This window comes from Oryctolagus cuniculus, chromosome 7 (genome assembly GCF_051225735.1).
Source record: "Oryctolagus cuniculus isolate XC-2025 breed Fujian yellow rabbit chromosome 7, ASM5122573v1, whole genome shotgun sequence".
NCBI lineage: Eukaryota > Metazoa > Chordata > Mammalia > Lagomorpha > Leporidae > Oryctolagus > Oryctolagus cuniculus.
The window spans coordinates 156,314,474-156,340,936 of record NC_142873.1 but is presented as its reverse complement, the minus strand read 5'-3'; the positions used below and the strand labels follow the sequence as shown (position 1 = coordinate 156,340,936).

General features: G+C 49.8%; 1 protein-coding gene across 7 annotated transcripts in view; it reads left to right on the top strand.

Annotated features, from left to right (window-relative positions):
- PRDM2 (PR/SET domain 2) overlaps nucleotides 1-26,463 on the top strand; it is a 126,592-nt gene that overhangs the window by 6,337 nt on the left and 93,792 nt on the right. For 5 of the 7 annotated variants that reach the window (XR_016210233.1, XM_089299267.1, XM_089299265.1 and 2 more), the window contains exon 2: nucleotides 12,843-12,916. The exons of 1 other annotated variant lie outside the window; for it this stretch is intronic. Coding sequence is in view for 3 of the 6 variants with exons in the window: in XM_089299265.1 (XP_089155391.1) it covers nucleotides 12,908-12,916 (9 nt within the window). In the remaining 3 variants the exon portion in view is untranslated. Of the gene's footprint in view, nucleotides 1-12,842; nucleotides 12,917-16,917; nucleotides 16,978-26,463 lie in introns of all 7 variants that reach the window. One more of the 7 variants, XM_089299266.1, reaches the window with a different exon arrangement.

Below are 26,463 nucleotides of genomic sequence, written 5' to 3'. Positions count from 1 at the left end.
TTGGCTATCAGCTGGAACTCAGAGCACCTGGAACTGGCCCCGTGTATCCTTACCTGAGTTGCACTGGTTGCAAATTCCAGTAGGCAAGCTTTGGGAGAGTCTCCTTCCTTCCTTCCTTCCTTCCTTCCTTCCTTCCTTCCTTCCTTCCTTCCTTCCTTCCTTCCTTCCTTCCTTTCCTTCCTTTCCTTCTTTCCCTCCTTCTTTTCTTCCTTTCTACAGAGTTAGAGAGACAGAAAGGTCTTCCTTCCTTTGGTTCACCCCCCAAATGGCTGCTACGGCCGGCACCCCGCACTGATCCGAAGCCAGGAGCCAAGTGCTTCCTCCTGGTCTCCCATGGGGTGCAGGGCCCAAGCACTTGGGCCATCCTCCACTGCACTCCCTGGCCACAGCAGAGAGCTGAACTGGAAGAGGAGCAACCGGGACAGAATCTGGTGCCCCGACCGGGACAAGAACCCGGGGTGCCGGCACCGCAGGCTGAGGATTAGCCTAGTGAGCCGCGGCGCCAGCCCGGGAGAGTCTGTTTTCTTATCATAGAGTGATTAGACATCTTGAAACAAGAAGTACTAATGATTTATTTTGAGTAACTGTACTTTTTTTTTTTTATTTTTTGACAGGCAGAGTGGACAGTGAGAGAGAGAGAGAGAGAAAGGTCTTCCTTTTGCCGTTGGTTCACCCTCCAATGGCTGCCACGGCTGGCGCACTGCAGCCGGCGCACCGCGCTGATCCGATGGCAGGAGCCAGGTGCTTCTCCTGGTCTCCCATGGGGTGCAGGGCCCAAGCACTTGGGCCATCCTCCACTGCACTCCCGGGCCACAGCAGAGAGCTGGCCTGGAAGAGGGGCAACCGGGACAGAATCCGGCGCCCTGACAGGGACTAGAACCCGGTGTGCCGGCGCTGCAAGGCAGAGGATTAGCCTATTGAGCCGCGGCGCCGGCCTGTACTTTTCCTTTAAAAGAAGAATAACTCGTATATGGAGCAAGGCTTCTTAAACCTTATAACAACTCTAACTCTCCCTTCCTCCCTCCCTCACCCCTCACACACACACACTGGTCTGCAGACATTAGGCATTGCTATTGTTTTAAAATTGTCTTGGGGGCCGGCGCTGTGGCTCAGTAGGCTAATCCTCCACCTAGCGGCGCTGGCACACCAGGTTCTAGTCCCAGTCGGGGCACCGGATTCTGTCCCGGTTGCCCCTCTTCCAGGCCAGCTCTCTGCTGTGGCCCGGGAAGGCAGTGGAGGATGGCCCAAGTGCTTGGGCCCTGCACCCCATGGGAGACCAGGAGAAGCACCTGGCTCCTGCCTTCGGATCAGCGTGGTGCTCCGGCCGCTGCGCGCCAGCTGTGGCAGCCATTGGAGGGTGAACCAACGGCAAAAGGAAGACCTTTCTCTCTCTCTCTCTCTCTCTCTCTCTCTCTCTCTCTCTCTCTCTCACTATCTACTCTGCCTGTCAAAAAAAAAAAATGTCTTGGGAATAGAAGTAGTTACCTATTTAGGTGATAAACACCCAGCCTCAGGTTATTTAAAGTAGAAGGGCTGTTCCCTATCAGAATAAAATGATAGCTTAGTGAGATCTTGGGGGAAGACCTGTAGAAACCTCCCTGTGGTTCAAAACACAGAATAATCACTGTCAGTCTACTGACATGATGTCAGTGTGCCTGGCACCTCTCTGGAACAGTAGAGTTGCACCCTCCCCGGGGTTACAGTTCTTCTTGGTGTTCCCCTGTGAATTCAGGAAGCCTCCCTATGGCGTACATGAGTTTACATGGAAAGTGAGCTTACGTGTGTACCTCTTGTGTAAGAGAAACCAAAAGAGACCCAGGCAGCCACTTGTAAGATGGTCGTGTTAGTGCTTAGTGTCTTTATGTGAGAAGTGAGTGCTGGGGTGCCAGGTGGTATGGCCATGCTCTTGTAGCTTTCCTTTACATTTTAAGAAATGCCAGATGTTTTGCAGGGTTTCTGAAAATCTGAACTTTAAAGATTTATTTATTCAATTTGAAAATCAGAGTTGTAGCAAGAGAGAATCTTCATCTGCTAGTTCACTTCCCAGATGGCCACAATGGCCAGCACTGGGCCAGGCTGAAGCCAGGAGCCAGGAGCTTCATCCTGGTCTCCCATGTGAGTGACAAGGGCCCAAACACTTGGACCATCTTCTGCTGTTTTTCCCAGGCTATGAGCAGGGAGCTGGATTGGAAGTGGAACAGCGAGGACATGAGCCAGTTCCCTATGGGATGCTGGCATTGCAGGCAGTGCGTCCACCTGCAGTGTTGCCCCCCCCCCCTTATTTTTTAAAGATTTATTTATTTGAAAGAGTTACAGAGGGGAGAGAGAGAGAGAGGAAAGAGAGAGAGTTCTGTTTACTGGTACACTCTCTAAGTGGCCCCAATGACTGGGGCTGGGCCTGGCTGAAGCCAGGAGCTTCATCTGGGTCTCCCACATGGGTGCAGGGGCCCAAGGACTTTGGTCATCTTCTGCTGGTTTCCCAAGTGCATTAGCAGGGTGCTGGGTCAGAAGTGGAGCAACCGGGACTCAAATCGGCTGCCATGTGGGGATGGCAGTGACACTGTGTTACAGGGAAAACAGCGACAAAGAAAGGTAGCTCCAGTTCTTGTCTCACATAGAAGAGGAATTTCCATGTGGACAAGGCAGTGAGCAAAGCAAGGTTTATTTAAGTCGGAAACCGCCTGCTGTGGCGGCAAGGAGCTGGGCTCCGAGAGAAAGACCCAGGAAATCTGAACTTTAAAGGTTGAATCACAAGAGCGGCATCTGTGTTGGCAGCCGCTGTGGGAGAGCAGCAGCTCATAGGAGTGAACGGAGGATCCGTTTTGGTTTGGACATCGTGAAATGCACCACATGATGTCTTGCTTTAGAAATATTGGGCGGAAGCTTGGCATTTGAGTGTTAGTGAAGAATTGACGTAAGTTTTCTTCTATAAAAATGTAAAGTTTTAATGCCTCTGACATAGGGAAAATGTTAGAAAGAAGCATCTTTTTATCAATACTTTGCTTTCAGTGCTGTTCTGCAGAATATACAGTCAGCGGTGGTTAACCGGCGCATTTCCCGGGAGGCACGGGAGCTGCAGTGAGGACCTGAATCTTCCCAGTTCCCCGCAGAGAGCAGAACCCAGCCTCCACCTTCTCATGCTGATTTCGGCATCCGTAGTTTTTGGCAATTAGTCTCGAAAATAAGGGAAGGAGGGGCCAGTGTTGTGGCGTAGCAGGTAAAGCCACCGCCTGCAGTGCCGGCATCCCATATGGACAGCGGTTCGAGTCCCGGCTGCTCCACAGCTCTCTGCTATGACCTGGGAAAGCAGTAGAAGATGGCCCAAGTCCTTGGGCCCCTGCACCCACGTGGGAGACCTGGAGGAAGCTCCTGGCTCCTGGCTCCTGGCTTCAGATCGGTGGCCAATTGGGGAGTGAACCCGCAGATGGAAGACCTCTCTCCCTCTCTCTCTGTCTGCCTCTCCTTCTCTGTGTAACTCTGACTTTCAAATACATAAATAAATCTTAAAAAAAAAAAAATAAGGGAAGGAAATTAGCTTTTTAATTCGAGGGTGTTTTGAGTGACAAAATTGCCTTGTTTGGTAGACTGAGTGATTCTTCTGTGTTTTGAACCATAGGGAGGAATATCCTGCTACAGGGAGAGGTGTGATTTGTTTTAGTTTCTTGAGAGAAACTAGGAATTATTAATTATGACATCAGAGGGAATTACTAAAGTCCTCAACAATGCCTGAGATTTGTGAAGTAAAAAATTACATATTCTATGAAATATGACACAGGTACATAAATTAATCAAAAGAATTTAAGGGAGGGCCCCGGCGCTGTGGCATAGCGGGTAAAGCCGCTGCCTGCAGTGCCAGCATCCCATATGGGTGCTGGTTCAAGTCCCGGCTGCTCCACTTCCGATCCAGCTCTCTGCTGTGGCCTGGGAAAGCAGTAGAAGATGGCCCAAGTCCTTGGGCCCCTGCACCCGCGTGGGAGACCCAGAAGAAGCTCCTGGCTCTGGATTGGTGCAGTTCCAGCCGTTGCAGCCAACTGGGGAGTAAACCAGTGGATGGAAGACCTCTCTCTCTGTTTCCCTCTCTGCCTCTCCTCCTCTCTGTGTAACTCTGACTTTCAAATAAATAAATCTTTTAGAAAAAGAATAAGGGAGAGCATATATTAAGTGCCAGCTGTCTATAGCATCAGCCGGGTCAGTGACGGAAATTCACCAGACGCTGCACAGCTGCCCGTTTGTTTCTGAGCGAGTTGTTTAGGATCAGATGCTTGGAGCAGTGTTTTTGAAGAATTTACCTTGCATCTTTTTTTTTTTTTTTTTAAGGTAAAAGAGGAGATACTCTGGGATTGAAAAGGCCCTGGAGCGCCACAATCCGAGTGCGGGTGTAATGGTGCTTTCCTAGCGTGCCAGCAGGTCTCTGGCGACATGGTGTGTGGTGGTGTTTGGCTGCTGCGGGTTCCTGGGAGCTGCAGGGCTGTGGACTGCAGAGCTCTGTGACTTGACGTACTCAGACAGAAGCTCTCCTCAGTCCCGGTTTCTCAGTGGGGCTCTGCGCCCCCCAAGCCGCTGACAGCAGCAGCCCCTCTAGTGTGTTCAGCCTGTTACAGGAACCATTGTCAGTTTCAGATTCTGCCACCTGGAGTGGACTGGCGAAATGGCCACTTCCTTATTTAGGTTTGTGCCAAGGCAGTCTCTGCTCCGTGCGTTTGGGGAATCAGGAACTGTGGTGTGCCGGGCCTCATTAATGGGAGAAATCACCGGTTTGTCTGTGACTGTTCCATTGCTTGTGTGCCTCCTGCTGGGTTTGGAGGTGGGGAGGTTCCTCTGTGTTCTCGTCTTCCTGCCGCCCGGAGACGTTCTTCCCAGGGCTGAGAACCGCAAGTGCTTTTAAGCACTGATTCAGCAGTTCGCCAAATCCTCGCTGGGTTTCCGGTCTCCCTCCTGGTCTCCCTTTCCACTCACACACAGTCTCCTTGTTCTAAAAACGATGGACGTATCAGGTTTGATTTTTTCTTTAGTAATACAGCCTGGTTTTCACGGGAGGTAGGGGTTGTCACTGTGGAGCCAGATGCTGATGCTTGGGGGCTTGTATTCCAGGAAAGGAGAATCAATGCGTTTTCATCGAGCAGATTCAGCGTCAGCGCTCGTGCTTAATCTCACAAGTGGGCGCTGCACGTTTTCATATTGATTTTCTGGAAGATGGTAATTTGGTGATTCCAGTGTTTTGTTAGGAATTATGAGTGGTAGTTTTCTATGACAATGAGTATATTAATAATGATTGTAAATTAATAGAAATTACTTTTGAAAAGTTGCATAGTTCAGATATTTTTATTTTTCTAGAAGTTTCCGGATCGCAGCAGTCTTTTAGTCGGTACGTTGAGGCCAGTGTTAGGCACTGCAAATCTACTTTGGGAAAACCGTAATCATCTCTGTATTTGCTACCGTGATACTTATTTTCTCTGACAGCGAGTTTGTGTGCTGATTAGTTTTAGAATATTTTTCTTGTGTTGGCCATAAACTTTTCCAAGACACCCTTTTGCAAAATGGCATTTAAAATTTTTCTTGCATCTAGTCTATGTTTTATTGCATTTTTGGGCTTCTAAATTTGGATGGACCATACTCGTTCCATTACTTACTTCTCTTTTGCTTTTAGTTCATGAATTTCTCGAGTCTTAAGAGTTACATAAGTTTCTTCTGATTTTTGGTGTTACAATGGAATTTTCTTTGTAATTTAGGAAAATAACTATTATTGTAATATCAGTGACCTCTAAGTAACTATTGCAAAGTTAGTTCTTTTTCAAATAGCCCCCAAATATCTAAAGAATAATTACAAAAGGTATATTATTCTAAAGAATAATTACAAAGTAATATCAGTGACTTACAGGTGAATTGCAGATCAAATCAAATCCGCATTTTTCCAGTTCTGCATTTTCCTGCCCAGTCCGACACTAATCTTAACAAATCTGCTGTTCCTTCTCCCGGGCCTTGCACACGGCTTTGTAGGTTTTGCAAGTCTGGAAAGGCAGCCGTGAGGACCATTTCAGCCGCATCATACGTGTTACATGAAGGCCGCTGCATGGATGTCTTTGGATTACTCTGCTGTTTTGGAGGATCGGTGCTGGCGATGGCCTGGTCTGACCCAGAGAGGTCTTCTCGGGCTCCAGTTTTCTGTCTCTGGACCTGTGTCAGATGATTGCAGCTTAATATCATTGAGGTGGTCCTGACACTTGACCGGACCAGTATTTGAATAAAGACACTGGTCACTTTATTGTTGCTGTATGGACAGTGACCATTTATAATCAAACCATCTTTATGATATTGATAAGTTACATAGTTTTTAAAAAAGATTCATTTATTTGGAAGGCAGAGTGACAGAGAAGAAAGAGATGTTTGTTCAGCTGGTTCTTTCTCCACGTGACTGTGACAGCCAGATCTGGGCCAGGCTGAAGCCAGGAGCCAGGAGCTGCATCTGGGTCTCCCATGTGGAGCGTCTTCTGTTGTCTTCCCAGATGCATTAGCAAGGAAGCTGGATCGGAAGCCGAGCAGCCAAGACTTGATATGGGATGTGAGCAGTCTGCTATGGGATGCCTGTGTTGCAGGCCGGAGCTTAACCCACTGTACCACCGAGTCAGCCCCTAGAAGTCACATGTTTATAAGGATGATTTGTTCTAGAACTTCAGAGTAGTAGCTTGAAAACTTAAGTGCATGCATATTATTAAAATTGTAGATATTTGAAATATGAATACTTGAAAGAGTTCATAGAAAAATAAAATTAAAAGTTGTTGATTTTCCCAGGAACTTTTGAAGTACTGTCATGGTGATCAGCTCATAGTGCTAAAACGTTACGTGCTCTGACTTTGTGGATCTTAGAGTCTCCTTCCAGGACTGATAACCGTCGACAAGGAGGAATAGGAAGGAGATGTAAGATGGAGTCAAGGGACCCTGTAGAAGGAAATGTGTAGGTTTCTTCAGGCATGGAAATTCAACAAACTAAGGCATAAGCCAGGGTCGAGATGTCCTAGGGATGTGAAGATTTTCAGTATCTACCATTGGATACCGTTAGGAAACCAAAGACTCTTGACTGTTGAGCATTTCTTAGAAAAGCGTGTGATGGGATTGTCGAGGTTTCAGCGATGGTCATAGGATAGCTCTCCGCCTCCGTCCTGACGGACTGGAAGGTCAGTCTCTCCCGTCTGACCATCACCTGGCAGTCAAGCTGGGTGTGAAAGCAGTGCAGCGGAAGCCAGCCCTGAGTGTGGCTGCCCCGAGTCTCCAGGAATTTCCTCAGCCCCTTTCGGGGTCTGGGACTGCTTCAGCAGACCGGCCACGTTGGAGCTGCTCCCAGGGCTGGGCAGAGGTGCTCGGCTGGGCGCGCGCTGGGAATGTGAATGTGCAGAGGTGTTTTTGGTTGTGCAAATGGTTGGAGGCGCTGATGACTCAGGACAGCCTCAGCCAAGAGGACTTGCCCAGGACAGGATGCTGTGGTCCTCTGCAGAGACTGCCCCAGGCTTGCTTCTTTTTCTTCTTTTTAAAAAACATTTATTTATTTATTTGATAGGCAGAGATACAGAGAGGCAGAGGCAGAGGCAGAGGCAGAGGCAGAGGCAGAGGCAGAGGCAGAGAGAGAGAGAGAGAGAGAGAGACGTCTTCCCTCTGCTGTTTTACTCCCCAAATGGCTGCAGTGGCCGAAGTTGGGTGATCCCAAGCCAGAAGCTTGGAGCTTCTTTCGGCTCTCCAACGTGGGTGCGGAGGCCCCAGGACTTGGTCCGTCCTCTGCTGTGTTCCCAGGCACATTAGCAGGGAGCTGGATTGGAAGTGGAGCAGCCAGGACTCGAACTGGCACCCATATGGGATGCTGGCACTGCAGGCAGTGGCCCTACCCACCATGCCACAGCGCCGGCCTCAAGCTTCTGCTAATACCCCTTGTTAGTATAGTTTAATAAATAATTTAATTTAAAAAGTATCATTTGAGGGGTATTCATTTGGCGTAGAGGTCAAGATGTCTCGGCTCCCACAGTGCGGTGTCAGTGTCTGGCTTTGAGTCCTGCCTCTGCTCCTGACTCCAGCTTCCTGCTAACGCACACCACCACCACCAGTGCTGGCGGCTCAAGCACTTGGGTCCCTGCCAGCTCCTGTGGGAACCTGAATTGAGTGCCTGATTCCTGTCTTGGGCCTGGCCCAGCCGTGGCTGTCGCAGGCATTGGGGAACCAGCTGATGAACCAGTGGGTGGGAAATCTCCGTGTGTCTTTCTCTGCCTTTCAAATAAATTTATTTTGTTTTTCTTAGGAAAAGAAGATCAGAGCCCTGGGATGGGCTGCTGGTTGGGTGTGAGGTGAGGTGAGAAGGGAACAGAGGAGTTAGCATGGCACTGAGGACTCTTTTTTTTTTTTTTTTTTTGACAGGCAGAGTGGACAGTGAGAGAGAGAGAGACAGAAAGGTCTTCCTTTTGCCGTTGGTTCACCCTCCAATGGCCGCTGCTACCGGCGAGCTGCTGCCGGCACATCGTGCTGATCCGAAGCCAGGAGCCAGGTACTTCTCCTGGTCTCCCATGGGGTGCAGGGCCCAAGCACCTGGGCCATCCTCCACTGCATTCCCTGGCCACAGCAGAGAGCTGGCCTGGAAGAGGGGCAACCGGGACAGAATCCGGCGCCCCGACCGGGACTAGAACCCGGTGTGCCGGCGCCTCAGGTGGAGGATTAGCCTAGTGAGCCGCGGCGCCGGCCAGCACCGAGGACTTTGTCCTAAGGGCTGGGGGCACTGAGAGGCTGCCTTCTGCCCATCTACTTTTCATCTGGACTCCCCTCTATTTAGCACTTTTCTCCTTTCTTTTTCCTCATCCTTTGTAGTTGCCTGCTCACAGGCTCAAGTCAAGCAACTGTGCCGTCCCCACGTGCGATGCTGGATAACCAGACTAGCACAGCGCTGACGGCGTCTCGGTCTTTACGATCGCTGGAGTCTCAGCTTTTTCATTAAACAAACGAGGGCAAAGTGCAGACGATTACATGGCTGATAATCTTCTGGGGCTTTCTGCGCTATCTGTGCACTCCTAGTCTCTCTCCAGAGAGAAGGATCTTTCCTACAAGCTTCACTTTATGCTCTGGGGTGGGGGCGGGGCCGGGGGCCCTTCTCTCTTCCAGGTTGCCACAAACCAGACCCTCGGTTTTCCTCTCCCCTTGACTCCCACCTGGGAAATGATGATCTGTCTAAACCAATTCAGATATTAAGAGCACAGATCTGACATTGGCCTCTCAAATGATATTTTAGAGATGTTGTAACAGATTTGGAATACAGACAGGGAGATCTTCCATCACCGATTCACTCCCTGGCGTCCCCCTTGCTGGCCTTGACGCACGTGTCTTCCTTTCAGTCCCACTCTGAGCCGGCTGTTGGATCTGCAGGCGTGGAGACAGCGAGGAGCTGGTGATCCTGACCTCCTGCCTGGCCCCTCTTTCCTTTCTCAGAAGCACGCTCATTCTCTGACCGACTTCGCGGCTCACTTACGTAGTGTTCATTGTGGGTCTTCTCCCCCAGGGGCCAGGCCCCTGCCAGGAACCAAGCTCCGCCCATGGCAGGTGCTCCAGGGGCAGAGGGGATCACTGGGTCTAGGTCACGGAAGGAAGTCAGCGATTTAAGATCTTGAGCCTGCATTGTTGTCGTCTTGTCCTTGGGCAAGACGAATTGTCCAGAACGGGCGGATCTGTCAAGGCAGAAAGAGAAAGTAGGTTAGCAGTGGCCTGGCACTGGGGACGGGGAGCGGAGCGGGTGGGGAGGCAGTGCTGAGGGAGACCAGGTTTCTCATTGTGATGACTTTTAAAATTGATGGTGGTGACGGCCACACACATCTGTGAAAGTGTACTCTTTAAATGAGTCAACTGGATGATATATCAGCATCTCAATAAAGTTGTTGAGATACAAAAAAACCCACAAAAACAAAAATGGTGAACTGTGGTTAAGAGGCAAAAGCAGAAGCCCAAATCGTGAGGCCTCGGCTGAGTTGCCTTACGGGCCTTGGATATGTGTCTTGCCGCTAGTTGAGGATGCTAAGGCTTACCTTGGTGAAGATGACCGGGGCTAATTCCTTTGAGGGCGGCCTAGTGCCCTGGACCTTACAGGAAGCTTTGCAACTAAGAGTCACAATGACACTGCCTCTGACGGTCCCCTTGGGAGGGGAACACAAAGCTAGGAGATGGTGCCCTTCATAGATACAGTTGTGTTTACTGCAAACTTTTATGCTGTTCCTCAGATGTTAATAAATCCAGCTGTAAAAGCTTAGAGGACAGCTGAACCGTAACCTCTCATTCACCCAGGTCACAGGTGTCACAGAGACCAACCTGAGGGAACTGGTGGCTGCTGGGTCGTTACAGAGGGGTTGGGCTGCACATCTTAGGGGACACCTGCTTTATCACTGGTTTACACCCAAAGATTCATCTTTTTTAAACAAATTTTTTTGTATTTTTTTTTTGACAGGCAGAGTGGACAGTGAGAGAGAGAGACAGAGAGAAAGGTCTTCCTTTTGCCGTTGGTTCACCCTCCAATGGCCGCCGCAGCTGGCGCGCTGCTGCGGCCGGCGTACCACGCTGATCCGATGGCAGAAGCCAGGTACTTCTCCTGGTCTCCCATGGGGTGCAGGGCCCAAGCACCTGGGCCATCCTCCACTGCACTCCCTGGTCACAGCAGAGAGCTGGCCTGGAAGAGGGGCAACCGGGACAGAATCCGGCGCCCCAACTGGGACTAGAACCTGGTGTGCCGGCACCGCAAGGCGGAGGATTAACCTAGTGAGCCGTGGCGCCGGCCATTTTTTTGTATTTTTTAAAAAAGATTTATTTATTTATTTCAAAGTCAGAGTTACACAGAGAGAGGAGAGGCAGAGAGAGAGAGAGAGGGAGGGAGGTCTTCCATCCGCTGGTTCACCCCGTAATTGGCCGCAATGGCCAGAGCTGTGCTGATCTGAAGCCAGGATCCAGGAGCTTCTTCCAAGTCTCCCACACAGGTGCAGGGGCCCAAGGACTTGGGCCATCTTCTGCTGCTTTCCCAGGCCATAGCAGAGAGCTGGATAGGAAGTGGAGCAGCTGGGATTCTAACCAGCCGCCCATATGGGATGCTAGCTCTTCAGGCCAGGGCATTAACCTGTTGTGCCACTGTGATGGCCCCCAAAGATTCATTTTTAATGTAACAACCTTACATCTCATACAAAAGAGTTGATTATGTTTACCATATGATGCATACCAAGGGAGGCAGTGCTAAATATGTGTGAGAGACAGTTGTCTGATGTTTTATTCACCGAGTATTTGCCTACTAAGGGTTTGGGTTGGTTTGGCAAGCACTGGGCTCTCTAACAAGATGTGGTATATGGCGCCGGCGCCGCGGCTCACTAGGCTAATCCTCCGCCTAGCGGCGCCGGCACACCGGGTTCTAGTCCCGGTCGGGGCGCCCGATTCTGTCCTGATTGCCCCTCTTCCAGGCCAGCCCTCTGCTGTGGCTAGGGAGTGCAGTGGAGGATGGCCCAGGTGCTTGGGCCCTGCACCCCATGGGAGACCAGGAAAAGCACCTGGCTCCTGGCTCCTGCCATCGGATCAGCGCGGTGCGCCGGCCGCGGCAGCCATTGGAGGGTGAACCAACGGCAAAGGAAGACCTTTCTCTCTGTCTCTCTCTCTCACTGTCCACTCTGCCTGTCAAAAAAAAAAAAAAAAAAAAGATGTGGTATATGGCATATGGAATACAGTTTCCTGTGCCGGTTTTGAATAAAAAGTAGTTCAGGTGGCCAGGCCCTGACTTTACTGTAGTGCCTTTGCTTGTTAAAAGTGATCAGGTGAGTGTTTTAAGTTGCTCAAGGAAAGGGAAGAAAAAAACACCCAACAGCCCTCGATGAAGGAACTGGAACCAAAGGAAAAGGAGTGCTGTTGTTTATGACGGTGGGTGGGCAGTGTTTTCTCCCGGAATGAAGACTGTCATTCGATTATGCGTTTCTTGAGTTATTAACAGTGAGAGCATTAAGTTGGAATGTTTTTCAGCAGAAGCAAAGCAGGAGCAGGCGAGGAGCGTGCAGCCTACAGGTGTGTGTGTGTCCTCGGCTGGGGACATTTAGGCTGCACAGGGACAGTTCTCCTGGAAGTGGAGTGGTTCTCGTGCTTCGGGAACGACACCACGTGACTCAGGTGGATGCTGCCGTCCTTCCAAGGACGTGGCTTAGACACAAGTTTGTCACGTGTATGTGCAACCAGGATTTTTGTCTTCTGATTATTTCCCTGTACTGGAAATATATTGAACACAAAATTGTAAGCAATAAGTGTAGCTCTTTGCAAGGCTCTTTTATTAAGCTGTTTGCATTTTACTGCGAGGTTTGTGTTCTGTTCTTTAAGGAGAGCTCCCTGTGGCCAGTGTTAGTAAGTCTGCCTTTCTACTCTAGGAACTTGAAAACCAGTGTAATGGAATGGGGGCTAACTGGCGTTTGCATTCAGCACTTGCAGATAAACAAGAAGTATGGATGTCAAAGAAGGACACACACTGTGTAATAAGTTATTCAGCAGCGCCTTGTGTTTCTGGCTATTAACAAAACTAATTTATTTCTTCTTAGCAACGATGTAATTCCAAAGCAAAAATTTGATGTCATTTTAACGAGTGCGCTGTCATCGTAGAGTACACGTACAGTGGAGCCCTAGTAAGGATTCTAAGAAATCTATTTATTGCAGAGAGTAAATCCGAGAGGTAAACTGTCAGCATAGATTGATCTGTCGTGGAGTTGTGTTATAAATGCCCTTTGAGCAAGCCCTAGGGTTCTGTGTGTGGTTTTAAATCTCTGTAAATTTGTAGGCAGGTACATATTACAATTGTCTGTTTTTCTTTTTAGGGCTCATGTAATCAAAGAAGTTTCTTTGTTGTGTGTATCTTTACAGAACACAACAGGAATTGAAAATGAATCAGGTGAGTTTACAATAAGAATTTATACAAATACATGACCTCGATGTCAGTGGCTCTCGGTGTGTAGAAGGCAGTAACACACACATTCATTCCTCCCAGTGTTTTCGTTTTTGTGTCCTAGTGTCACGTCTGAGTTCACTGCTTTCATGGCGTGCGTCTGTTCGTGGAGTGGAGTGTGTGTGGCTTTGGGGTGGGCGGTGGATCTGTGGACCCCGAGTGCAGCTCTCATTCCTGGGGATTTTAGTTCAGACCTTGTTTTTCACCTCTCCCCGTCACTCTCTAGTGCCAGTGTGTTTTGTTTTGTCTTGTTTTTGTGTGTTTGAAGTTAATTTTAAAGTTTCATTTTTAATACTCTTGATTTTGTAATTATCCATTGGTTGGAAAAGGAAGAATGAGAGTTATTTTTAGAAATCATAATGATCAAAGGGGAAATTTTAAGCGTTTTGTCCTTGAAAAACTTGTTCATAGAATAAAACCGAGAGGGTAGGTGTGAAATGTAAGCTGTATTTCTCTTTACAGGAGGGTGTGGGGTTCCCTGGAGAGGAAGCTACTCTGCCCTGGGTACTTGGTAGCCTTGAGGGGGTTCTGATAAGGAGAAGCAGTTATGTGGATGTGGTAGATTCATACTTGCTGCTCTCAATGTTTTTTTTCACTTGAGGTTTATTGAAATTTATGGGTATCAGAAACGTTTTCTTTTTAAAATCTTCATAAACATTTTTTTTGTTTAAAGCCTAAAAATGTGAAGCATGTGATTTTTTTTTTCAACCTTAACTTGAAATGCTCAGACTTGAAGACGTTTTTCAACTCAGCTCTCATTAGCTGAAGTTGTGGATGCCTTTTTATCATTTGTTGGTCTTCCCAACCAGGGATCCTAAGTCCAGTTTCACTACGTGGCCAAGTTTAATAAATTCAGTCCTGCGTTGCACTGAGAGATGTGAAATTTTTGGTGTGAATTCTTTTGATTTCTTTTCATTGCTTTCTTTATCAGGAATATGTTTATTTTAATGCAGCGGACCATACATCATAAAAAACGAATCTGGTGAACACATGGGCCACATGGTTTCTATTATTTTAAAACTTGCAGATTTACTGACATGCTTTTGAAGGCAAATTATTTTTTCAAATGGTGCTGAGGGGGAGGGACAAGAGAACAGAGTGGATTTTCACAGTCATCGTCCATCAAAGTTCTGTGCACGTCTCTGTCAGAGATGTCATTTATTTTCCTGTTCTAAGATTGATTCTTAATGTGAACCTGGTCACCTGCGGGAGCAAGCCCTTCTCCTGCCTGGGGACTGTTAGAGCCGTGCCTCTGGGTCAGAAGGAACCTGCAAGTGGAGTCTAAATATTGACACTGCACTTGTTATTCTCCGCTCAGCAATCATTGACCGAGGTGTCTACGGCACTCACCTCGGCTCAGTGCTGCCTTGATTCTCAGGCTGCACCGGGCCGGTGATGTTTCTGATGTGTTTAGACTTGCCTGACACTCACACTTCGGCTTCAGTATTTCGTTTCTATCACACCGACTTCCATCTACAACAAGTGTGCGTGCCATTCGAAAGAGTTGTAGCGATTGCTCTACCCCCCCTTTTTTTTTTTTTTGGCTCTTTCACAATTTCATTTTGCTTTTGACAAGTGTTAATATTAGATCCATAGAGGACTGCCTTTGATGCTAAAAGCCAAATTTCAGTGGGAGAGTGGCCTCTTATGTGTCTAATGGTTAGCACATTTCTGATTCGGGTACATTAAAATGGTCTGCGAGTAATGAAACTTTTATTCGGATTATAAAAATTGTCCAGTTTTTATGAGTAAAATGTTCAGCATTTTTAGTTACATTTCATTGCTTGAAGAATAGGAGAGGCTTTCAGCCAGTTCATGGAGAGTGTATATTATGAGAAAACTGTGCGTGGATTTTAGAATTTTTTACACCAAAATAAATTTCATTTCATTTCTTCACAGACTTTTTGAAGTACTACTTGCATTATTTGTTTATACTTGATTATTAATTCACACCATGAAGCCTGTCAGCTTTTTTTTGACAGTCACCCCAGTAGTTTTCAGAAGTTAAGAATTTTTCAGGATAGTTTATGGTTTTCCCTCTTGTATTTAGTCCTTTCATTTTTAGCCAGTGAAAATGGGCAATAAATGCCTTGAAAACTTCAAAATAGCACTCTCCAGACATTCTGATAAAAAGAAATGTTTGAACTTGAACAAGACCGTCTTATAATTAAAATCCAAATGGTTATTTTAGTGTTGGTGCGTTCTCTCTAAGAGCCGCCCGAGGTCTGTCTGTTGTGCTGGACAGTCTCCGAGGCAATAGTGGGGAACTGTTCTTTTTTTTTTTTTTTTTTAAGATTTTATTTATTTGAAAGAGTTACCAAGAGAGGGAGAAGCAGAGAGAGAGAGCTCTTTAATTCACTGGTTCACTCCCCAGATGGCCGTAATGGCCAGGGCTGGCCAGGCTGAAGCCAGGAGCCAGTAGCCTCTTCCAGGTCTCCCACTTACAAGGGTGCAGGGGCCTGAACACTCGGGCTCCTGCTCTTCCCAGCCATTAGCAGGGAGCTGGATCGGAAGTAGAAGAGCCGGGACCCAGACTGGTGCCCGTATAAGAGCGGGCGTCGCGGACAGTTCTGTTCTGGTGTGTACCGCCGGAGTGCTAGGGACTGAGCATTCCTTCAGGGGAAGTGTGGAGAGCCCAGGGCCTGCGTGCTTGGAGGATGATGTGGAGGTGGTCCCAGTTGTCACGCTCAGACATGTCCTTCCTAGTAGTCAGGTCTTCCCGCTGAGCCCAGCCCTGGGGCTCCAGGAAGCCCCAGACCTCGTGTTTTTTTGACATTTTTCTTCTTTCTGTTCTTTATCAACACTCATCTCTTTCTTCATATCCCTTACTCTGTCCGAGTAGAGTCTGCTTGCTTTGCGCGCGAGTCCCTTCCTTCCAAGGCTACTCCTGGTTAGGGGCTGGAGGGGCGCTGACCGTGCCTGCCCTCTCTCCACGGTCAGATCATGACTAGCTTTTTCTTGCTTTTCTAATCTTCTACACCATCACAACACTTAACTTTTTTGAGGTGTTCTACTGCTTTCCTTCTCATTTGTGTAGATATTTTTTCTATGGGAAATCTCTAACTGTGACTCTCTCAGATAGTTTAGAATGCTGTGTTTTATAGGGTATCCAAGGCCAGCTAACTTGCATGAAACAAATAGGTTCAGCCTCACTTAGAGTTTAATATCCCTTGTTAGGTGCTGAGTGCCAGGCAATCTGTTCAGCATGGTGCATGCATTCTCTCTCTCTCTCTTTTTTTTTTTTTTTTTTTAAGATTTATTTATTTATTCTAAAGTCAGAGTTACACAGAGAGAGGAGAGGCAGAGAAAGAGAGAAGTCTTCCATCCAAAGCCAGGAGCCAGGAGCCTCCTCCAGGGCTCCCACGTGGGTGCAGGGGCCCAAGGACTTGGGCCATCCTCTACTGCTTTCCCAGGCCACAGCAGAGAGCTGGATCGGAAGTGGACAGCCGGGTCTCGAACCAGCGCCCATATGGGATGCCGGCACTTCGGGCCAGGGCGTTAATCTGCTGCGCCACAGCGCCAGCCCTCATACATTCTCTTAAATCAGTCTTTTTGTGCATCTGCACATCAGGGCCTAAACAGGGGGCTGTGGCTTGTCCGTGATCACTCAATAAGTGAAAGAGCTCTGGGTCAAACCCAGGCGCATGGGAGTCCATGCTTATTACTGCTGTGCCAGTCAGGGCAAGCTGCCTTATGCTGAACTAACGTGTAACTCCAGGGTCTCAGTAGCTTAACATAGCAGCTGTTTATATATTTTTAAAGATTTACTTATTTGGAAGGCAGAATGACAGTGAGAGACAGAGATACCATCCATCTGCTGGTTCACTCCCCAGATGGCCCCAGTGGCTAGGGCTGGGCCCAGCTGAAGCCAAGAGCCTTGATGTCTGGGTCTGCCATGTGGGTGGCAGGGACCCGAGCACTCAGACCATCTTCCACTGTTTTCCCAGGTGCATTACAGGGAGCTGGATTGGAAGTGGAGCAGCCGGGACTCAAACCACCACTCATAGGTGATGCTGGCGTCTCAGGCAGTGGCTTTACTTGCTGTGCCACAGCGCGGCCCCAGCAGTTTATTTCTTGTTCTTTCGGCACATCTAGTGAGGATCAATGGGCCCTGCTGAAGTAGTCACTCAAAAACCAAGCTTGGTGGAGGCTTTGCCTCAATACCTGACACTTCTGCTTGTATGTAATTGTATATAATTATATATAATTAGTCACGTGGGCACCTGTAACTTCAAACTTGGATCAGGGAGCAGTGCTGTCCCATCAGGAGCTTGGGACAGAGGAAACGTTTGATATTTGGGGACATCTCTAATGACTTGCTACAGCTGCCTTGATTACTAATTATTGAGTCACGCTTAGCTTAGATTTTTTTTGAAGAATCTTTCCATAACTGAAATTGTTGTCATATCTGTAATTTTCTGTCAGTCTAGTGGGTTTTGGTTACAGGATCTCTGGATCCAGATCAGTGGTCTGTTTTGCTGTGGTTAACCAGTAGCAAAGCAATTTAACCTCCAAAGCTTTTATTTTATTTATTTTTTTAAAAGATTTATTTATTTATTTTCAAAGTCAGAGTTACAGAGAGAGAGAGAGATGGAGAGAGAGAGAGAGAGGTCTTCCATCTGCTGGTTGACTCCCCAGAAGGCCGCAATGGCCAGTGCTGGGCCAGGCTGAAGCCAGGAGCCAGGAGCTTCATGTGGATCTTCTACACGTGTGGCAGGGGCCAAAACATTTGGGCCATCTTCCTCTGCTTTTCCTAGGCCATTAGCAGGGAGCTGCATCAGAAGTGGAGCAGCTGGGATACGAACCGATGCCCATATGGGGTGCTGGTGTTGCAGGTGGCAGCTTTAACCGCTGTGCCACAAAGCTGGTCCCCCAAGCTTGTTTTAGAGACCAGTGAGTAACAATAGCAGATCTGAATCCCAGAGAACTGTGGGCAGGCTCTGCGAACTCACAGTTCTCGCCCTCACCCTCAGCCTACGTCCCCTTGGCGTGCCGTCCGGGCTGCCCCGAGTTAGGCTGCTAGGGCTCTGCGGCTTACCTGCTTGTGGAGGAAGACAGTTCAAAGTCAGGAAGACAGGTAGCTTCCCACATGGACGGGGCTGTCAGGGTGTTCCTGAAGCCAGGTCCTGTGCTGAGCAGTGGTGGTGAAGGTGGCTGGAGTGTCCCCTGGGTCCCCTGGTCAGAGAAGCCTGTGCTGAAGAGGTGGTCAGGAACAGAACCAAGACTTAGGTTAGAAATCAGGCATATGTCCCATCTGGGACCAGGAAACTCTACAGACAGGGTGAATACACAGGTATGCAGAGGCCCCGCGGTGAGAATGAGCTCCGTGGCCGAGGATCAGAGAGAAGCCAGGGCCGGCAGCCTGACCCTGTCAGGCACTACGGCACAAGACTGATGTGTGTAGGCCTCATGGGCCAGCGGGCGTGTCTGACTCCGAGTGCACTGGGGCCGCTACAGGGTGGCACAGTCTGTTGTCAGTGCCACTGTCCCAGTGCCGCGGGCTGGAAGAGGGCAGGAGTGCTCTCTGCTCACTGTGCAGACTGCCACCATATCCAGGGCATTTCTTCAGCCGGCTGACTTAATGGGCCCGCTGGCTTTTTGAAAGAGGGAGGTCTTTTGTGTTTCAGAACCAGTTTGACTGCTGCTCTTTTCCAAGGTGATGTGTCAGATTTTCTTGTTCTGTGTTCCCGTCTGTTTATTGTTACTGCAGTCATGCTCACTCCTAGACCAAATACAGTTTAAGGCTGTTTCAGTAAGCTGAGGCTTGTTTGATTCCCCCCTGTTGTCTGACTTAGACTAGCAGCAGAAGAGTTGTCCGGAGAAGTTTAGGGGACTTTAATGCTCTAGGGATCTTCCACGTCTCTTGCTGGTCACAGGTATGCCAGTGGTTAATAATACTCTATTCAGGGGCCGGCGCTGTAGTGCAGTGGGTTAAAGCCGTGGCCTGAGGCGCCGGCACCCCATATGGATGCTGGTTCTGGTCCCAGCTGCTCCTCTTCTGATCCAGCTCTCTGCTGTGGCCTGGGATGGCAGTGGAGGATGCCAAGTCCTTGGGCCCCTGCATCCACGTGGGAGACCTGGAAGAGGCTCCTGGCTTCAGATCGGTGCAGCTCCGGCCATTGCGGCCATCTGGGGAGTGAGCCAGCGGATGGAAGACCTCTCTCTCTGCCTTCACCTCTCCCTGTAACTCTGTCTTTCAAATACATAAGATACATCTGTAAAAAAAATACTCTATTCCTACAGCAGACACCTTGGTGTGAATATTGAGCAACACTGAATCCCATCTCTGCTGTTGCTTTCCAGTGTCACCTCTGATCGAGCCCATATTTAAGAATCCAGCTGCTTTAATTAAGTAGATTAAAGCTGTTGTGATAATTTCTTATTTTCTGGGTGAAGTACGGAAAAGCAGTCACTTATAACAGTTTAAATGAAATAGCAGTAAAACTTGCAAATAATTGTATTAAAAACACTAGTGTGCATTGCCTGTGTCAGATGGTGTATCCAGCCTGAGTGCCACCCGTGCCGGCATTCTGCTGTGCGTGCAGCGCCCTGCTAGGTGCAGAGGACAGGGTGCAGGGGGTGGACGCAGGGGCTGCAGGGAGGGAGCAGAACTCGGGAGGGAGGGTGAGTCAGGGGCTTGGGGGCAGTTCCATGGGCTTCCTGAGGAGGGTAGGCCCTGGCCGGGAGGCAGAGGGAGAAGGGTGATCTTTGGGAGGTTTTGAGCAGAGGAATGTTTGTGTTAAAAAAAAAAAAGTAAGAAAAGTTTTTGTATTTTTTTTATTGTGTAGGTAGTTTTGTCCTTTATATTCTTGGAGTAGTTTTTTAAAAAATATTTATTTATTTGAAAGTCAGAGTTGCACAGGGAGAGAAGGCGAGGCAGAGAGAGGGGTCTTCCATCCGCTGGTTCACTCTCCAATTGGCTACAATGGCTGGAGCTGAGCTGGCCAGGAGCCAGGAGCTTCTTCCAGGTCTCCCATGTGGGTGCAGGGGCCCAAGGACTTGGGCCATCTTCTGCTCTCCCAGGCCATATCAGAGAGCTGTATCAGAATTGCAGCAGCCGGGACTCGAACTGGCGCCCGTGTGGGATGTCAGCACTGCAGGTGGTGGCTTTACCTGCTACACCACAGCCCCGGCCCTTGGAGTAGTTTTTTAAAAAATATTTGTTTTATTCAAAAACCATAGTGACTGGGGGCAGGGTGGGGGAGAAGAAAAGAGAGGGAGGGAGAGAGAGAGGGTGGGGGGAGAGATCTCCCATCTGCTGGTTCACTCCCCAAATGGCTGCCATGACCCTGTTGGTCCAGATGAAGCCAGGATTCCGGAACTCCCTCCAGGCTTGCGATGTGAGTGGCAGAAGCCCAAGCACATGGGCCATCTTCCATTGCTTTCCCAGGTGCAATAACAGGAAGCTGGATTGGAAGTCGAGCAGTAGTGGCCTCAAACCAGCGTTCCTCTGGGATGTGGGTGTCACAGGCGATGGCTTAACTCCCTGTACCACAGTGTTAACCCCTATTCTTGGAGTATTACAGTTTGATTTTTAACAAAGATGACAATATAAGATTTATTTACTTAGTTATTTGACTTCAAAAATCAACTCTGAGGTGTAATTTGTGTGTGAGAAAAGTAACCATTAAAATTTTTTTTAATGTATTTTTATTTATTTGGTAAGTGGCAGAGAGACAGAGTCTGACAGCGAGATTTTCCATCTGCCGATTCATTCCCCAAATGCCTGCTATAGCTGGGACAGGGCCAGGCCAAAGTCCGCAGTCTGGAACTCATCTGGGTGTCCCGTGTGGGTGGCAGGGACTCAAGGACTTGGGCCATTGCCTGCTGCGTCCAAGGGTAATTAGCAGGAGACTGGAGTCTGAAGTGGAGCGGGGACTGGAACCCAGGCCTTTTGATAAGGGATGTGATGTCCTGACTGGTGCCTTAACTACCACATCCAACAGCTGCCCTAAATGGATGCATTTTAGGAGTACAGTTTGAGTTTGACGAATGTCTACACTTGTGTAATTACTACCATTGCTAAATGGACATTTCTGTCATTCCCGGAAACCCTTTTTTGCCACTCTGCCTTAGTCCTCGTTGCTGGTGGCCTGTCTGCCCCTGGAGGTTGGTTTTCCTGGTGTAGAGTTTTCATGGAGTGGAATCATCTGGTGCGTGCCCTGATGTGTAGGCACCGTGCCTTTGGGGCTCCCATGGGGCTGCGTGCTGTCGGTCGCTCCTCCTGCAGAGGTGTCTGTGGGAGGCTGTCCGACCATCGCCCCCCCTGGAAACGTGGCTTTCGTTCCCATTTTCTATCTCCACACCTTTTTCCTAGGCCTAAAAATATGTATGTTTTAAAACACTTGTGTTTTGGCATGTTGCTGATTTAGAATGCATTTTAAATGGATCATTGCGAGTACAAATTTGATTTTTTAGACTTTTTTTAAAGGATTCCAAGTAAGGTGATTCTAGCTGTTATAACTTAAACCTCAATAAATAAGTGTATAGTTAGGAAATTAACATTGTGGATAAAGATAGCTTGTCAGTCTAAGTTTGACTCATGTATTCTGTTAGACAAACCAGCAGTTTTGATAAAATCTGGGTATTGTGTTTCAGAATGAAAATATGTTATTTCTGAGGTCTGAGAAAAAAATCCACAAGTCAAGTAGCATTCCTCAGGTAGCTGGAAGGCGCCCCTGGCTGCGGGTGGGCCTGCGGGTAGCACCTGCGGGTGGGCCTGCCGGTAGGCCTTGTGTTGCAGAGGTCACAGGCCTCCAGCCCTTGCTTTCCCTACTCTCAGGCTTCACATCCAGCTTTGACCGGGCCTCTCCAGCTGTGTGACTGTGGGCAAGTCACTGACTTCACTGCATTTGTTTGTTTGTCTAAAAGGTGGAGTTATAGAGAGAGAGAGGTAGGGAGAAAGAAGTCTGCTGGTTCACTCCCAAAATGGCTGCAACAGCCAGGACTAGGCCAGGCTCCAGGAACTCCACGTGGGTCTCCCACGTGGGTGGCAGGGACCCAAATACGTGGACATTTTCTGCTGCTTTTCCAGGCACGTGAGCAGGGAGCTGGATCAGAAGCAGAGTAGCCAGGACTTGAACCAGTGCTCTGATGTGGGATGTGGGCGTTGCAAGTGGCTGTTTAACCCAGTGTGCCACAGTGCCTAGCCCCAGTCATTGACTTTTTCTTTTTTTAAGATTTATTTATTTATTTGAATGAGTTACACTGAGAGAGGGAGAGACAGAGATCTTCAGTCTGATGATTCAATCCCCAGATGACCACAAAGGCTGGGCCAAACCGAAGCCAGGAGCATCCAGGTCTTCCCTTGTGTGCAGGGACCCAAGGACTTGGGCCATCTTCTGTTTCTTTCTCAGGCCATTAGCTGGATGGGAAGTGGAGCAGCCAGGACACTCACTGGCGCCCATGTGGGATATCGGCGCTGCAGGCGGCACCTTTAGCTGCTATGACACCGGCCCAGTCGGCTCCTCGGTGTCAGCTCTCTCTCCTGTTAGGTGGCGCAGCTGGTGCCCACCCTCAGTGGTTGCAGCCAGGGGTCAGTGAGCGACTAAACATGAGGCAGGCAGGCTGGAGCCCAACGTCCAGGAAACACTGAGTTGTGGTTGTGGTCGTTCTCTTGTCATTCACTGTTTTCATCCTACAACCTGCTCCTGACTCCGCCCGATAAGCCACCTTCTCATCTCTGCGCTGCTCGGGCTCAGACCTGAACGTCCCTGGTTTGGACCGAGAGCAGCCTCGCTCGCGCCGCACGCCTCCGCGGCTGTCTCTCCCTGCTGAGCCCTCTGAGCCCGCCGAGTGGGGCCTGGTTGGGGTCTGCGTGGATGAGCTGTGTGTGGGGGGTCACCAGGTGGAAGCTCCCGAGGGAAAGAAGATCTGGTCTCACAAGGGGGTGGGGGTCCCAGGTGAGCCAGGCACTTAGGGGACCGCAGGGGCCGGGGAACTGTCAGCGTAAAATGGGTGTTTTTCTGTGATTTTTTTTTCAATAATTTTTTTTAAGCATTGGTAGGCCAGACTACCCCATCTGCCTTACAAGGCTGTCACTTTGTGATACTTTGTGGCCTTGGGTGAAAAGAGTTTGGGAAGTTCCAGCTCAGTGTCGCCATTGTCGGCCCCACTGGCAGGCAGCTCACCCTGCCCTGGCCCATTCCTGCCCTCTGTCGGAATCTTCTGCACAAGAGGAGGAGCCAGCATCGTGTTCTTTGTTTCTTTTCAACCCCTAAAAACTCTGACCAGAAAGGTAACCACTGGACTTTTATTTAAAGTTTTTTTTTTTTTTTTTTTTTTGACAGGCAGAGTTAGACAGTGAGAGAGAGAGAGACAGAGAGAAAGGTCTTCCTTCTGTTGGTTCACCCCCAAAATGGCCACTACAGCCGGAGCTGCAACGATCCGAAGCCAGAGGCCAGATGCCTCCTCCCAGTCTCCCACGCGGGTGCAGGCGCCCAAGCACTTGGGCCATCCTCCACTGCCTTACCAGGCCACAGCAGAGAGCTGGCCTGGAAGAGGGGCAACCGGGACAGAATCCGGCGCCCCGACCAGGACTAGAACCCGGTGTGCCGGTGCCGCAGGCAGAGGATTAGGTTTTAAAAAGTGTTTTGGGTTGGGGCCAGCGCTGTGGCTGACTTGGCTAATCCTCTGCCTGCGGTGCTGGCATCCCATATGGGCGCTGGGTTCTGGTCCCGGCTGCTCCTCTTCCAGTCCAGCTCTCTGCTGTGGCTCAGGAAGGCAGTGGAGGATGGCCCAAGTGCTTGGGCGCCTGCACCTGTGTGGGAGACCAGGAGGAAGCACCTGGCTCCTGGCTTCGGATCGGCATAGCTCTGGCCGTGGGGGCCATTTCAGGGGGTGAACCAACAGAAGGAAGATCTTTCTCTCTGTCTCTCTCTCTCTCACTGTCTAACTCTACCTGTCAAATAAATAAAGAAAAAAAAGTTTTATTTTAAAAGTGTTTTGGGCTAGATGCCTTTGTACAGTGCTTCCTCAAGGGGCACGGGGCGGGGGGGTAGGGTTGAATGTAGAGTCGACCAGAGCCAGGGAAGATCTCATCCCACGCTGTCGCCCGCTGCCAGGCCCTCCCTTGGTTGCTGGCCCGGTGCTCTCCAGTACAGTAAGCTCTTTGCTCTGGCCTCCAGGTCCTGCAGGGTCCAGTGCCAGCCGCTCTGTGGAGCCAGCTGCAGCGGCCCCGCGCTCCTGCGCGTGCCGGCACTGCTGAGTCCTCTCAAGTCCAGGTCTGGGTGGCACTTCCTGAGCTGCTGCCGCCTGTCATCTTGTTCAGAACACGTGCCCTCCTTATCTCGCAGGTTATATTGTTCACCCCGTGGGGACACCCACAGGCTCCCATGCCCGTCTGTGGCCGCAGCTGGCTAGAGCCTGCCTTTCGTCTTTGTTGCTGCTGTCTGAGAACCGTGCGGGCCTAGCACATGCCTCGCCCCCTGCGCAGGATGGCATGGCTGTGGGAGCTGGGGAGAGGGGTCCGTCCAAGGCTCGCTGCCGCCTTTGACTCTGTCACCCCCTCCTCTGTGGACGCTGCCTCTCTGATGACTTCCAGGGCCCCTTTGCTGCTGCTTTCTTTGCGATTCCCTCTTGGATATGGTGGCCTGAGCACTCAGTTATTTTTTTTAATTTTTATTTTTTTATTTGAAAATCAGTTACACAGAGAGAGAAGGAGAGGCAGAGAGAGAGGTCTTCCATTCGCTGGTTCACCTTCCAACTGGCTGCAATGGCTGGAGCCGTGCTGATCCAAAGCCAGGAGCCAGGGGCTTCTTCCAGGTCATCCACATGGATACAGGGGCCCAAGGACTTGGGCCATCTTCTACTGCTTTCCCAGGCCATAGCAGAGAGCTGGATCGGAAGTGGAGCAGGCGGGACTTGAACCTGCACCCATATAGGACACCAGCACTGCAGGCGGTGGCTTTCCCCCCTACGCCACAGCGCTGGCCCCACAGAGCACTCAGTTCTTGGCCCTTCCCTCATTCTCTGCTCTGCAATGAGGCATCTCACGCAGGGACTTTGTTCCCAGTTGAGCTTGGGCTGCCCCCCAGCCATTGCTCTCTGTGTACCCCAGGCCCCTCGGCAGCTGGCATTTGTGTTTGCTCACAGTGAGAGGTGATTAACCAGCCTTCCAGCAAGGGCTCACAGGTGCAGGCTGCCACCAGTGTTGTGGCTGAGCCCCGGCGTAGGCATAGCACAGTGGGCACTGCTGCTGGGCAGGTCCGGTATCATAGGGCCGGGCCCGGGATGACAATGCTGGTTGGCCCCTGTCAGATTCTGCTGTCCTGGGACCTCAGCCCCCTGGGGTTTATTTATTTGCAATGGAAAGAGAGAGATTCTGAGATTCCATCTGCTAATTTTCTCTCCCAATGTCTGTAACAGACAGGACTGGGCAGGCCTAAGCCAGGAGAGCAGATCTCCATGCGGGTCTCCCACAGGAGCGGCAGGAACCCAAATACTTAGGTCACCTTCTTCTTTCCAAGGCCATGAGCAGGGAGCTGGGTGTGAAACGGAGCAGCCAGGACTTGAAACGGTGCTCATATGGGATGCCGGCGTTGCAGGTGGCAACTCAACCCACCGTGCCAGAGTTGACCCAGCACCCTGGGCTTTAAAAGCAGAGAAGAGGGTCTCTCTCTGGCTTTTCTTTTCCTCCCCACCAGAAGCTCAGAGGCCTGCTGGTAAGCGGTTGCCTTGGATACCGTACTCGGAAGCCACTGCCAACTTAGCCCAGTTTATTCCGGTGTGTTTTGCTTACTCTTTTTCAGAAGTTAGCAGTGAAACCCTTCCAATGAAAAAGACCCTGTGCATGTGTTTGGGGCACAGGAAGAGGGGCAGGTGGGACGTGGCTGTGCCCTGCGGTCTCAGCACCGCACTCTTGTTGGTTTGGGCTCTGAGTCTCGGCCTCTGCTCCTCGCCCTGAGCTGAGAGGTGCTGGAAGGTGTGGGGCCGTCTCGCGTGGCCTAGCGGCTCTTGGCTTTGTGTTGATGCTTGTTAACCTGGGGCTGTTTGCCATGTTAGAAATCTAGAAACATTTTAAAAGTTTTTATTCTGAATAATTATAGCTTCACAGGAAGTTGGAAAAATCGCAGTCCTGTGTCCTCGTCGCTCTGCCTTCCCCAGCGATAGCGTCTCACCTGGGTCTCGCACATCGATTGCAGCAGTGTCAGACTACAGGCCTTACTCACAACTCAGAAACTGCAGAATCAGAAAATTAAATGGCGATGTATTTCAGTAGCTGGCAGGATGATGACATCATCACAGAGCAGAGCCCTCAGGAAGCCAAGGGGAAAAGGCCGGTGACGTCTTAGTGTTGTTTTCACAGTAGCTCTGACTTTGCATTCCTGAAAGGGACCTCCGCTTGCGGACTGGGAGTGGAGACCCTGCTGGCTTAGTGGTTACATGTGGGCTCTGCCTGCATTTTATCTTGGTTCCCAACACGGTTGTTTCCTAAACAACGTAGCATTTGCATTGATTAGGTGTTGTCAGTACTGTAGAGGTGACTTAAAGTG